General features: G+C 45.9%; 1 protein-coding gene across 1 annotated transcript in view; it reads right to left on the bottom strand.

Annotated features, from left to right (window-relative positions):
• LOC143750735 (uncharacterized) overlaps positions 1 to 13,609 on the bottom strand; it is a 40,347-nt gene that overhangs the window by 11,618 nt on the left and 15,120 nt on the right. Inside the window, exons 3-4 of the mRNA XM_077243907.1 lie at positions 11,033 to 11,135; positions 8,987 to 9,250 (exon numbers count right to left, since the gene is read on the bottom strand). Coding sequence (XP_077100022.1) covers positions 8,987 to 9,250; positions 11,033 to 11,135 — 367 coding nt within the window. The remainder of the gene's footprint in view (positions 1 to 8,986; positions 9,251 to 11,032; positions 11,136 to 13,609) is intronic.

Here is a 13,609-nt window from a genome sequence, read left to right as displayed (position 1 = left end):
CGTGGCGGCGGTGTTGCAACAATCTATAGAGATATTCTTAATGTTACTCAGAAAACAGGTCACAGGTTTAATTCGTTTGACGTACTTGTGCTAAATGTTACGCTCTTAGATGCAAGAAACAAATCCATATTATCCCTAGCCTTGGCTACCCTATATAGACCTCCAGGGCCCTATGCTGACTTCCTAAAAGAGTTTGCATACTTTCTCTCAGATCTATTGGTCAATGTCGATAAAGCAATAATTGTTGGAGACTTTAACATACACGTAGATAATACAAATGATGCGTTAGGGACTGCGTTTACAGATTTATTAAACTCCTTTGGGGTCACGCAAAACGTCAGTGGTCCCACTCATCGTCTAAATCATACACTAGATTTAATTATATCATATGGAACCAATCCAACTGATATAAATATTATACCGCAAAGTGATGATCTCACTGATCATTACATGGTAACTTGTATAATACGTACTGCTGAAATTTGTCATGTTGCGCCACGTTATAGACCAGGCAGAACAATCCTTCCAACCACTATAGATAGATTCTCAAATAGCTTACCTGATCTATCTCAGCTGCGCAGTGCACCCAAACAAACAGATGAACTAGAGGAAATGACTAGCAGTTTGAGCACCATGTTCTCTAGTACACTAGATATTGTTGCACCAATTAGATTAAAAAAGGTTAGAGAGAAAACTAAAGCACCATGGTACAACAGTGCTACGCATGCAATCAAGAGAGAAACTCGTAACTTAGAGCGTAAATGGAAACAAACTAATTTAGAGGTCTTTAGAATCGCGTGGAAAGACAGTATGTCACGTTATAAAAAGGCTCTAAAAGCAGCCAGGGCTGAGCATCTCCGCAAACTAATAGAAAATAACCAAAATAATCCAAGGTTTTTATTCAACACCGTGGCTAGACTAACAAATAAACAAACATCACCAGAGCAAAATATTCCATTACAATATAGTAGTAATGATTTTATGAATTACTTCAATGAGAAAATAGAAAGCATCCGAAACACAATTGTAAATATACAATCCTCTATGATGTCTTATGATTCAGCCTCAATTATGGCCCCTCTAGAACAACTACACCGTTTTACAACTATAGGACAGGAAGAGCTAAATAAACTTATCATTGCATCTAAACCAACAACATGTTTATTAGATCCAATACCCACTAAACTACTGAAAGAAGTGTTACCTGTAGTCGAAGAGCCTCTTCTTAATATTATTAACTCGTCTTTATTTTTAGGTCATGTTCCAAAAATATTCAAGCTGGCAGTAATAAAACCTCTCATTAAGAAACCGCAATTAGATCCAAATAACTTAGCAAATTACAGACCCATCTCAAATCTTCCATTTATGTCTAAAATACTAGAAAAAATTGTGTCCGCTCAATTGTGCTCTTTCTTACAAGAAAATGATATCTATGAAAAATTCCAGTCGGGATTCAGACCGCATCATAGCACAGAAACTGCGCTAGTTAAAATTACAAATGATTTACTTTTAGCTTCTGACCAAGGCTGTATCTCAATACTAGTTCTACTCGATCTTAGTGCTGCGTTCGATACTATCGATCATAAAATACTCTTGGATCGACTACAAAACTACACTGGTGTTCAGGGACAGGCATTAAGCTGGTTTAGATCGTACTTATCAGACCGTTACCATTTTGTCTGTTTAAATGGGGAAAAATCAAAGATAACGTCAGTAGACTATGGAGTGTCGCAAGGATCGGTGTTAGGCCCTCTGCTATTCTCAATATATATGCTGCCACTTGGTAATATTATAAGAAAACATGGAATTAATTTCCACTGTTATGCTGATGACACTTAATTATATATCTCATCACGACCAGATGAAAACACTAACTTATCTAAATTGACAGAGTGTCTAAATGATATAAAATGCTGGATGACGTGTAATTTCCTGCTATTAAATTCAGATAAAACGGAGGTATTACTTATTGGTCCAAAAAACTACCCACAAAATCCCTTACAATACAACTTTAATTTAGAAGGATGTCCTGTTACTTTATCCACTACAGTAAAAGACCTGGGTGTTATACTAGACCGCAACTTGACCTTCGAAAATCATATTTCATATATTACAAGAACAGCCTTTTTCCACCTTAGAAACATTGCTAAGCTACGCAACATGCTATCTGTTTCTGATGCAGAAAAGTTAGTTCATGCATTCATGACCTCGAGACTAGATTACTGTAATGCTTTATTAGCTGGCTGTCCTGCATCCTCAATAAACAAGCTACAGTTAGTGCAAAATGCAGCTGCTAGAGTTCTTACTAGATCAAGGAAATATGATCATATAACATCTATTTTATCATCTCTACACTGGTTACCTATTAAGTTACGTATCAATTACAAAGTATTCCTACTGACCTATAAAGCCCTAAATGGTTTAGCTCCTGTGTATTTAACAGACCTTCTATCGCCATACAATCCATCGCGCTCTTTAAGATCACTAAATTCGAGGCTTCTGGTCATTCCTAGGATATCTAAGTCCACTAAAGGAGGGAGGGCGTTCTCGCATTTAGCTCCTAAACTCTGGAATAGCCTTCCTGATATTGTACGAGACTCAGACTCGCTGTCCCAGTTTAAAACTAGATTAAAGACGCATCTCTTTAACCAAGCATTCACTTAATGCTTAACCTTTGATACTACTGCTGAATCAGTTCGAATGCATTAACATTGTGAACATCAGCTATGCTAATTATTTCCCATCTGCCTTTCTGCTGTTATCTCGGGACGCTAGTCCCGAGGTAAATAGCGTTCGTCAGCTCCAGTTTGTATCCAGCCTCTCACGGAGACTTCAGATGCCCCAACGCCTGTGAAGAGACGACTCGACGCCTGTGAAGAGACGACTCAAAGCCGGCGATATGTTATGCCATAAATTAATACTGGATTAACTAACTGTATTTTTCTATGTACATTTCCGAAATGCAATTTCTGTAAAGCTGCTTTGAGACAATGTGTATTGTGAAAAGCGCTATACAAATAAATTTGAATTGAATTGAATTGAATTGAATTGAATGATTTCACTGACTTGAGCAGGCGCAAGGCGACCATGAGTCGCAGTCGCTTTTAGAAGGCTCACTGGGGTTAAACGCATTTCTGCGGGCCCCTTGGGGAGCTGAGACCCAGTGTTTGTCCAAGGGTAGTCCGCTCGGTTTACACAAACACTGGCAGGAAGACGAAACCAGAGGGGGAACTGAGCGGCCACGGAATGGTCATGACCCAGCTGGACCCAGGGGATGGAGTCTCCACTTGCCCTGGCTATAACTGTCGTGAGGCTTGACGGCGGCACGATTGAGTAAAGCCGGAAGAGTGGAACAAAACGTCCTCAGAAGCTTCTGACTCCAAGGAGGAGGTGACGGTGAGTTGTGACATGCAAGGGAAGCTTGCGCAACGGTCGCAATGTCTAACAACTCGAGGCACGAATGCCCGTGTAGTTGAGGGTCGCCCAGGCCCCCGTTAAAACACGCCCTTTGTACATGGCCCCTCTGTTGAAGAGGGTTTGGCAGCAGACCGGGATGAACTATAGTCACACAGGGTGAGCTGCTCTGCCACGGTCACCTCGGGACTCGATCATGAAGCTAGCGCTGAAGCGGTCACATATGGAGGAAGCCAAATGCTGCAACTACCATATACCCCAGGAGCCTCTGAAAGTTCTTTCAGTGGGACCCATTCTCACTTCAACACCAGCTGAACACATTCTCATTGGAGAGACGTGTTAGACCGAGTCCATCTCCAAAACTGAAAAAGAAATACTCAGCCCGTGGGCGAGATTACTCTCTTCCAGTTGACCTGAAGACCCAACTGGCTCTGGAGCACTCGAGGGGAAGGACACTGTACTGATACTCCACCCTTACACGCAACACACAGGATGGCCTGCGGTGCGGAAGGTAGAGATCTGAAGCACATGTCTTTCAGGTCGGAGCTGCAGACCAATCTTGGGCCAAGATGGTCACGACCCACCACCTAGTAGCACGAAGAACGAGTTTACAACTGGCCTTCGTTCCGGCTGGAGGATTGGCTATATCAAATCCTTCGCCAGCAGGATAAGATAAGCACGCAAAAGTCAGGAGCACTGCTCCACACTCGGTGTGATGAATATCACTGAATTTTCAGGAGCACGTCTGCTCAACACCTAATGTGACACTGAATTTTCAGGAGCACGTCTGCTCAACACCTAATGTGATGATTATCACTGACTTGAGCGGGGTAGCCGAGCCTGAGGTGGGACAGCAAAGTAGAGATAGTGGTGTTAGTGTGCAGTGCAACACTTACCTGTCTCCACTAGCGGCAGGGGGACGTGAGAAGGCGGATGACCGGGTCCTCGAACGCCCCATGCTGCCTGCTGGCGACCAAGGGAAGCTGGGGGATGTAAGGCTATTACAGGGTCACACCCGCCAGACTGGTCCACTTGGGACTCTTTTTCTGAATATGTGGGTACCGCTGACCCCATTTTTATAGGGGCCAGCGGCGGAACAGACACACACATAACAAAAAACTCCAGCCGGCCATCCAACCAGCCAGAGGGGGTGGATCGGCGACCACTCCACGAGCAACTCCTCCATCCCTGAGAGCCCTTCCAGGTTCAGCGTTTTCTTTTGCGCTGATGCTTACCACTTGCCTTGGCAGCGCCTGGAGCAGGCTGGGCGCCCCTTCCGCGGCCGGCTCCACGCCGGAACCTGGGTGAAGGCTGCTGCGGTGGTCCGGCGGGAGCTGAGGCGGCTGCGGGCGGACGCCCTCAGCGACGAACAGGCGGAGGATCTGACCTCGGCGGGCGGGTGAAGGCAGCAGCGTCCCTCCGAGGCAGGATGTGCTGGATGGCCTCCGTCTGTTTCTGAGCTGTAGAGAACTGTTGGGCAAAGTTCTCCACAGCGTCGCCGAATAACCCAACATGGGAAATGGGAGAATCCAGGAACCAAACCATGTCCGCTTCTCTCATATCTCGGCCAGGTTAAGCCAGAGATGGCGCTCCTGGACCACAAGTGTGGACATCGCCGAACCGACTGCGCGAGCTGCAACCTTCGTCGCCTGGAGGGCGAGGTCAGTTGCAGTGCGGAGCTCACCCATGAGCTCACGGTCCGGACTACCCTCGTGCATGTTCATGAGTGCTTGGGCCTGGTGGACCTGGAGCAACGCCATGGCATGCAAAGAGGAAGCGGCTTGCCCACAAGCTTTGTAAGCCTTGCCCGTAAGAGCGGACGAGAACTTACAGGCTTTAGAGGGGCTACGAGGATCACCCCTCCAGGAAGCGGCCGCCGTTGGGCAGTTAGGTAGTGTTGCTCCCTGGGGAGGGAAGGAGTGTAAAGAATCTTGTGTCTAAACAAAAACAAAAACAAAATCAAAAAATGTATGTAAAAATTGTTCAAGTGTATGTGGGATTTTCTTTTCTTAACTTCAAAATCACTCAAATCTACAATACAGTCGTGGAAAAGATGTACAGAGCTTTACAAACCGAAACAACACGCCAGTTGTGGGCAGTTGTGGCCTAATAGTTAGCCTAATAGTTGCAGCCTAAAGGTTGCGGGTTCGAGTTTCAGTACCGGCAGGAAATGTAGGTGGGGGGAGTGAATGAACAGCTCTCTTGAACTCTCATTACCCACAACTGAGGTGCCTACCTAACCTCCAATCGCTCCCTGGGCGTCGCAGCAAAAATGGCTGCCCACTGCTCCGGGGTGTGTGTTCACGGTGTGTATGTGTGTCCAATACTCACTGCTCTGTGTGCACATGGATGGGTGAAATGCAGGGTACAAATTCAGAGTATGGGACACCATACTTGGCTACACAAAAACTAACATCCCAAATGAAGCTAACACACTGGCAGAACTCTGGACGAACTGATTAACTGATTGTAATACTAATTTAGCTGTATCAAGTTAATCCAATTAACTGACGCAAATATTCATAATCAATCATAACAAGTTATGATTGATTATGAATATTTCCCCTTTGAGCTAACTCGTTACAGAGGTATGAATTGCTTCACTTAAGAGAGACAGACTCAGGTAAATCACATACACTTAATCTCTCTCTCTCTCTCTCTCTCTCTCTCTCTCTCTCTCTCTCTGTGTCTAATAACTGCTTTAGTATGGTATCAGTTGCTGAAGCCTCCTTTAGTAGCTCTAAAATTATGTTTTGGAATTAGCAATGGAGGCTTGGGATTAGATGCGTAAAATTTTTTCCTACAAGAGCGTTTTAAGGACAAAAACCTGACATATGTCTTCAAATACATACTCTGAACAATGTTTTGAGGTGTGGCAACCTTAGTATAAGCAGAATAATTGACTCCAGGCTGCTGAATTATTGAAAAATAATGCCCACCCAAGGTGGCAATACGGCCAATACAGCATTATTTTTCTAATAATTAAACGGCCCATCGTCAATTATTACTTACTTATGAGCCAGTGACTAAACGGTCAACTTCACATTGTTTCTCTTAGTAGCATGAAAATAATCTTTTATTTAAATTGTGATTAAATTGTGTTCATTAGCGTTGCGTGATAATATTTCAAAGTGTTTTCCGTCATTTTGACAGATTGATAATAAATTGTTACCTGCTAGAAACATTCCCGTCAACGCTGCAAATAGGGATTAGAAGTGAAAAGAGACAATTACATTTTAAAGCATATCCATGTGAAAAACAAAGAGATTCTTTGTGCATTCCAGTGAATTATAAAAAGGATATATCGTAAATTAAATCGATTGAAAAGACAACAAATACAGAGTTTATATTGTCTTTTTTCATTACAGTGGAATACAAAGGAAAAAGAGAAAATAATATGGAGGAAAAGAAAGCAGTGACTGAAAATAGCTCCTGCTATAGGGATGTCATGTCACATTAAATACCAAGCGTTATGTTATTCTTATGACATCTGAAAATGAAACATGAAGGAAAAGGTACAGCTTATTCAGTCAGACTGACGGAAAATAATTATTTGTAGTGCAAGCTAATATTTTCAAATGATTTGTTTCAGTCTTTTTGAATAGAAGTTCCCGAAACCAGAAGTGTCACCCATAATTCAAACGCAGTAGGCTCGTCAGGAAAAAGGTGGAGTCGGTAACAGACTACATTAAATATATTTTTTTGTACATCCTCAACACTAACCTTCAGTCAGGATATTGGCAGATTGAAATGCATCAAAAAGACATATCCAAGGCTGCTTTTGTAAAGAAGTATGGACTATATGAGTACACCAGAATGCCATTTGGTCTGTGTAATGCACCCAACACATTCCAGAGGGGCATGGAGCTGGTTCTACGAGGGTTGCAGTTGGACACTTTGCTGATATACCTGGATGACGTAATCATCTTTGGTGAAGATGTGGAACAGTGTATAGAGCACCTCGCAGAGGTTTTTCACAGGTTGCAGGAATAAGGGATGAAGTCACGTTCTTGGTCACATTGTGAGATGAGTGACTATGGACCGACTACACCTTAATGTCCTAGGACCACACTCGTAATCCAAGTCAGGCAACAGGTACATCCTCGTTATAATCGACCAGTTTACTCGCTGGGTACAGGCATTCCCTGTCCCCGAACAAGTAGCTGAGACAACAGCAAAGAGGTTGGTGTTTGACTTCATCTCACGCTCTGGGGCTCGCCTTGAGATTCACACTGAGTTCATTGTTCACAGAGGTTTATCGTCTGTTACAAGTAACCAAGACCTGGACCACACCATATCATCCGGCTTTCGAACGGGCAAGTGGAAAGATTCAACAGAACACTCTTTCAGATGATACAGTGTTACGTGGACCAATGTCAGCGGAATTGGGATGAGCATCTTTCCTTACTCATTGTGGCATACAGGAGCATAGTGGATTCAGCGGCAGGCTTCACACCAAATCAGCTGATGATGACAGGTGGCTCAGGAGGGTGAGATTACCAGGGAAGCTAAAGGTACGCCTGAGTTTGTCAAGGAACTGCAAGCTAACCTGCAGCAGGCTCATCAAGTGACGCACCAAAACTTACTCTTCTCAGACTCTCCAGAAAAAGGTCTATGACTTTTTCAGAGAGAAGTCCTACCAAGTAGGTGAACTTGTGTTAGTGAGGGTCAGTAGCAGGAGAAAGGCCTACAGTCCAAAACACTAAGCCCCTTGGCAAGGGGCTTTTACAGGTTCATTTACAGGTGATAAACCTTAGCACATTAAATGGATAGTTCACCCAAAAATGAAAATTCTGTCAGCATTTACTCACCCTCATGTTGTTCCAACCCCTTAAGACCTTCGTTCATCTTTGGAACACGAATTGAACGAAGGTCTTACGAGGTTGGAACAACATGAGGGTCAGTAAATGCTGACAGAATTTTCATTTTTGGGTGAACTATCCCTTTAACAAGGATGAGGGCTTTTAGACTCAGTGGCTCCAGTCCTTGACAAGTGGTCCACATTGGTAGTTCACAAGCAAACATGCCACTGTAAACAGTTGGTTTATGCTACCAGAAATGGACAAGGGGATGACTGCGTCAAACGACTTGTGCTCCTTCACTCGACGGATAAGACGTTCAACGTGTACCCTGAGCCTGGCCACAGACTGAGTGTGTGTCACTTCATGAGGTAACATTTGTTTTCCCTTGGTCAGGAAAATAGGCGAATGAACGGTGAATTTTGCATGGCACTAGGCTGTCAATTAAGAAGCCCTTATCCACCATGATGGCCATGTCAGGGGTAAGAAGGTTAATGATCCCTGACTGTTTGAACAACTTCCGGTCACTAATAGACCCTGCATAGAGTCCAGACACAAATGTTATTGCACCATGAGGTGCCATCCCTATTAAAGCCTTGAATGTGCAGTGAGATTTATAGTTTGAAAAAAACTCACATTGTAATAGCAAAGAGGAAGGTATTTGGCAGCGTATCTCAGTACAATCCAGGATAACCTGTGTGTCTTGGAAAAAATTTAATTCCTCTGGCAGGTGGGCTCGTACTCTCTCTTTCGGCATCCAAATGCACACTGACCCCAGGACAAAGTACAGGAAGTTGGCCCAGGTTGTTATGATGCGGCTCACAGTGGCCTGATGTAAATGGAAGCGATGACCAAGGTCCTTTTGCTTGAGGCCCAAAGCAAGATGCATCATGAACAGGAAGAACTCATCTATTGCAGGAAGTGCCCTAGTGTTTCCAGCCTCCTTGGTGACTTTGGAGTTGGTAACACGAATCATTCTGTGCGTTGACGGTTCAATCAGTTCCCAGAAGGCCATCAGGTGGTTATAGGTTGCAAATCTGTCAAGAAAGAAAAGTGCATTGGTTCTCACATGGCATAAAATACTGACACTTAGCTTTATAGTATAGTATATAGTATAGTTATAGTAATTTCCAGTTCCGGAAATAAGAATGCTGAATTACAAGTAACTGATACAACAATCTTGTGATACAACATGAGTCATGAAAACTATGGAATTCGGTATGTATGATAAAACTAACTCTGATTGCTGTTTAAGACAACAGCTGTTATTCATACTTATAATTATGTTAGCCTATGTTGTTGTTATTATTTTGGTTGGTGTTGCCTACTTTTACGTGCAGCTAGCTTATACAACTCCAATAATATTTAATAACAAAGTGGACTAGTGTTTTCAGGACAATGGCAACGCTATTACAAATGCTAGAGTTGGACTGGTGACCCAAAGGTTGCTGGTTCGATTCCAGTACCGGCAGGAATATGACTGAGGTGTCCTTGAGCAAGGCACCTAACCCCCAATCGCTCCCCGGGCTCCACTCAAGGCTGCCCGCTGCTCCGGGTGTGTGTATCCACGTTTGCAGTGTGTGTGTGTTCACTACTCACTACTCTGCTCCTAATGTGTGTGCACTTACTTGGATGGGTTAAATGCAGAGGTCAAATTCCAAGTATGGGTTACCATACTTGGCCATCACGTGTCACTTTCACTTTCACTTTCACTTTATCACAGGCAATACAATTTTAGCTTTTATAAAAGCGTATGTCCTCATCGGACCCAGCAAATCTCTGGAGACCAAAGCAAAGTGTGATCTTGGTCTGGTCCAACTGCTTTCGTAGATCTTCTATCTCCCTTGTCAACTCCTCATTTTCATGTAATACCATGTCCACAGCTGCAGCTTCGGGAATTGAACAATAATCGTGTCCAGTCCTCTCCACGTCAAAGTCCATATCTTGCTCTACGACCGAGTCAGGATCAGTGGGCAGCGGTCTCTCTCGCCGTTCCCAAACACCCGACCTTGGCGGCTGCACTTGGTAACGGTTCCACTCAAATAGTGTAGGGAAAGCACCTTTTTTCAGACGTCTCAGTCTAGTCCCTTCCATAAAGTCATCAGGTTTGAAATGAACGCTACACACCTTTGTGTTTTTGTTGACTTTGAAGTCATCCCTCCTGATCTTAACGATCCATTTTTTTCTGAGATCCTCTTCCACAGGAAATTAATGAAAACTCACAGTCGAGTTGTATCTTGCCGACACAACGCACGACGGCACACAACAATGTTCCGAACTAGGTCGCATTAACTTTTGATATCGGAAAATATTTTTCTCCATAGTTAAGCTGCCAAGATAAGAATAACTAGAAATGTTTATCGGTGTTAAGTTTCACGTGTCAGATCTAATACGGAACCGGAAACTGTTAGCCCAGTAGAGAGTGTAGTCGGAAACACGTCACAATCCCCGCTGCATAGAGCCTATAGTGTGCAGATTGAAACAGAAGAGCTACACAATGGTTGCATAAAGCTTTCCCAGCCTTGCAGGTGCAGCAGAAGTGCAGAAGTTGCACAGGCTGCAAATCTTTTAGGACAACCTAAGTAAAACATATCAATGTATTTAATATAATCAATGCATATCCCTTGACAGTATTACTAATTACTTTAAAAAAAAAAAAGCCTGTCTGAACGCCCCTTGACATGATGACAGCATGACATGATCCTAGAAAAAATAACAATACCCTACGTCCATCAATACCATACAGCCTAACAATACCCTACCCAACATTAGGCCTACTAGTATTTGTACACTGAACACAATTTCACGCAGCTGCTGACTGTAACCATACTCTGAGCTTATGAGGTTTCTCAGCTTTCCTCATGGACCTGAAGCACTCTGCCCTGACAACCACCTCTCCTGAGCCCTGATCTTTCTCAGACACTGCAGAAAAATAACAATATTAGCAAGTTAGCAATAGAATAACATGCAAGTTAGTTGGTAAGTATAATAATTAGCAACTGTAATAGGAACATATTGTTGTCAAGCTATCTAAACCTTAGCTATCTAAATACATTTATCTAAAACTATGTTCGGTTGTTCATAGTCAAGTCAATCAAAACAGTTCTCTTACGAGAGGTTCTCTCGTATTGCGTAAGTTTAGCTTACGCTACGGGAAAGATTCATCTTCTCGAGATACTGAAGCCAAAAAATTATCCTTAATTTTGTATAACTTGTCAACGCAGTGCAGCAGCTAGCAGACCTAGAGCAGGCCATCTCGCGTGCTCATTGGCTGCCCTGCGGGCAACTGCTGCAGCCTACCAGTGCGCCCGGCGTGACGTCACGCCCAATGAAGGGCGCCCGCGCCTTTATAGCGTCACAGCCCACCAGATAGGCCTGGCTTAGCGTATAAAATAGGGGCTGTAGGCTGAATTCTCTGATTTTTCGACTCTTCAGCGAGCTCTTCGCATCGCTGGATTTGAGAGAAGCCACCGCCGCCGTCGAACAGCGAACAGCCAGCTTAGGACAGCGCTGAGGAAGCCGGCCGTCTTCGCCACCTTCAGCCATCCGTGCGAGCTACGCTATCCGGCGACGTATCCTTTTTGCAAATCATTCTAAAAGAGCAGCGAGCGTCTTTTTAAAGATGCCTCGCACTTCCTGCGGCTCGTGTAAAGCCCCGCTAAGCGCCGGAGACCGCCACCTGATCTGCGCTCTCTGCCTGGGCCTGGAACACGCAGAGCTCGCCCTCGCGTCCGGGGGCTGCGAGCTCTGTGAGGAGCTTCCGCTGTCGACCCTGCGGGCTCGACTCGAAGCGTTCAACACCACAGCAGTCACTCCGCCCCCTGTGGGACCGCGCAGAAAGAAGCGCCGTTCCCTGAGACAGCCGGAACCTGTGGCCACAGCGACGCGCTCGCCGGAGAACCTCCCTCGAGCCTCGCTCTCGCCTTCCCCACCTCTCCTCACTGACGCGCAGCTGCCGCTTGCGAGCCTCACTGCCGTCACTTCGGAGGATGAGTCCGTGGGACACGCCACAAAAGACTGCTGCTCTATCCTGGCATCGGACAGCGAGGAATGGTCGCTTCACTCCGCCTCCTCGTCAATCCAGGAATCCGCCCGTACCCGCGCTGGAGCTGACGCGGAACTTATGCGCCTGCTGACGCAAGCTGTCGACCGTCTCGGGCTCGAGTGGTCGCTGCCGAAGGAACCCGCGCCGAACAGGCTCGACGGCTGCTTCCTTCAAAGTCGCCGCCGCGCAGTTTCAGAAACCAGGCCCGCTCCATTCCTGCCGGAACTTCATGCCAAAGCTGCAGCCCAGGCCATCGGACGAGCCATGGCCGTGTTAACCGTGACGGAGAGGCACCTCTGGTTAACGCTCGCGGATATGAGGGAAACTGAGCGAGCCACCTTTCTGAACGCGCCGCTTTCCCCCACTGGTCTCTTCGGCCCAGCGGTGAACGGGATTGTTGACCGCTTCTCTATGGTGCAAAAGACCACGCAGGCCATGAACCTCTTCCTGCCGCGACGCTCGAGTTCCGCCACAGGCCGCTCTCGCGAGAGACAAAGCCAGCCTCCTGTGCGAACCAGCACCCAGCGTCCAGCACAGCCTCAGCATCAGCCTTCGCAGCGACGTCAGGGCGGCCGCCCTAGATCGCGCTCAGACAGCCGTCACAGACCGCCGCCCCCCAGAGGGCCTCGGCAAAGGCTCACGCTGAAGTCTGAGCACGCGAAGCCCTCCTAACAGCGGGAGAGAAAAGACGCGCGTGTCCCGCTGCGGCCGGAGTTCAAAGTTCATTTCCCTGTCAGTCCCCTTCGAACAGGCTACTGCAGTGGTTCAACTAGCAGCCAACGAGCCGGTTTATTCACCCTCTCGCCTGCACACAAAAGCCGTTTTCACGGCGACCCAGAGAAATCTCAAAAAGAGTATAATGTCTGGTCCGGCTCACACCGTCAGTGTTTTAAGTGTAGTGAATGTGCCCACGCCCCAGTGTTCACCCCTACACATAAGCACTCAAAATCCCGTGTCACTCACAGAGCACACTCTCGCAGAGCACAGAGCACACAAAGCGATGAAAAGCCGCTCGAGTGTTGAATGTAAGAAATGTGTCCACAGGTCTGTGCCCACTATCTGCCCGCTCTGTTACACGATCAAAGAAGCTTATGAACGTAAGTCTCGTGTCCGCCAGAGAGCGCTCACGCTTGCTAACACAAACCTTCCCCCGGGTCCCGCCTGTGCGTTTAAGTGTTATCACGAAACACAGGGCGTTAATAAAACGCTCCCCATCTACTATGATCGGGCGTCAGATACAGTTGTAAGTCTCGTGCCCGCGTGCGCGCGCTCACGCTTCCAGAGAGCACTCCCGCCCAGAGCACTGCTCGCGCGTCAAAGTGTGGCAAAAGTATGTTCCCCATCCCTTATG

The sequence above is a fragment of the Siphateles boraxobius genome, unplaced genomic scaffold (assembly GCF_051911475.1).
Source record: "Siphateles boraxobius isolate OS27281-9 unplaced genomic scaffold, OSU_SipBor_1 25, whole genome shotgun sequence".
In the NCBI taxonomy this organism is placed as follows: Eukaryota; Metazoa; Chordata; class Actinopteri; order Cypriniformes; family Leuciscidae; genus Siphateles; species Siphateles boraxobius.
This window is presented reverse-complemented; position numbering and strand designations above follow the sequence as displayed.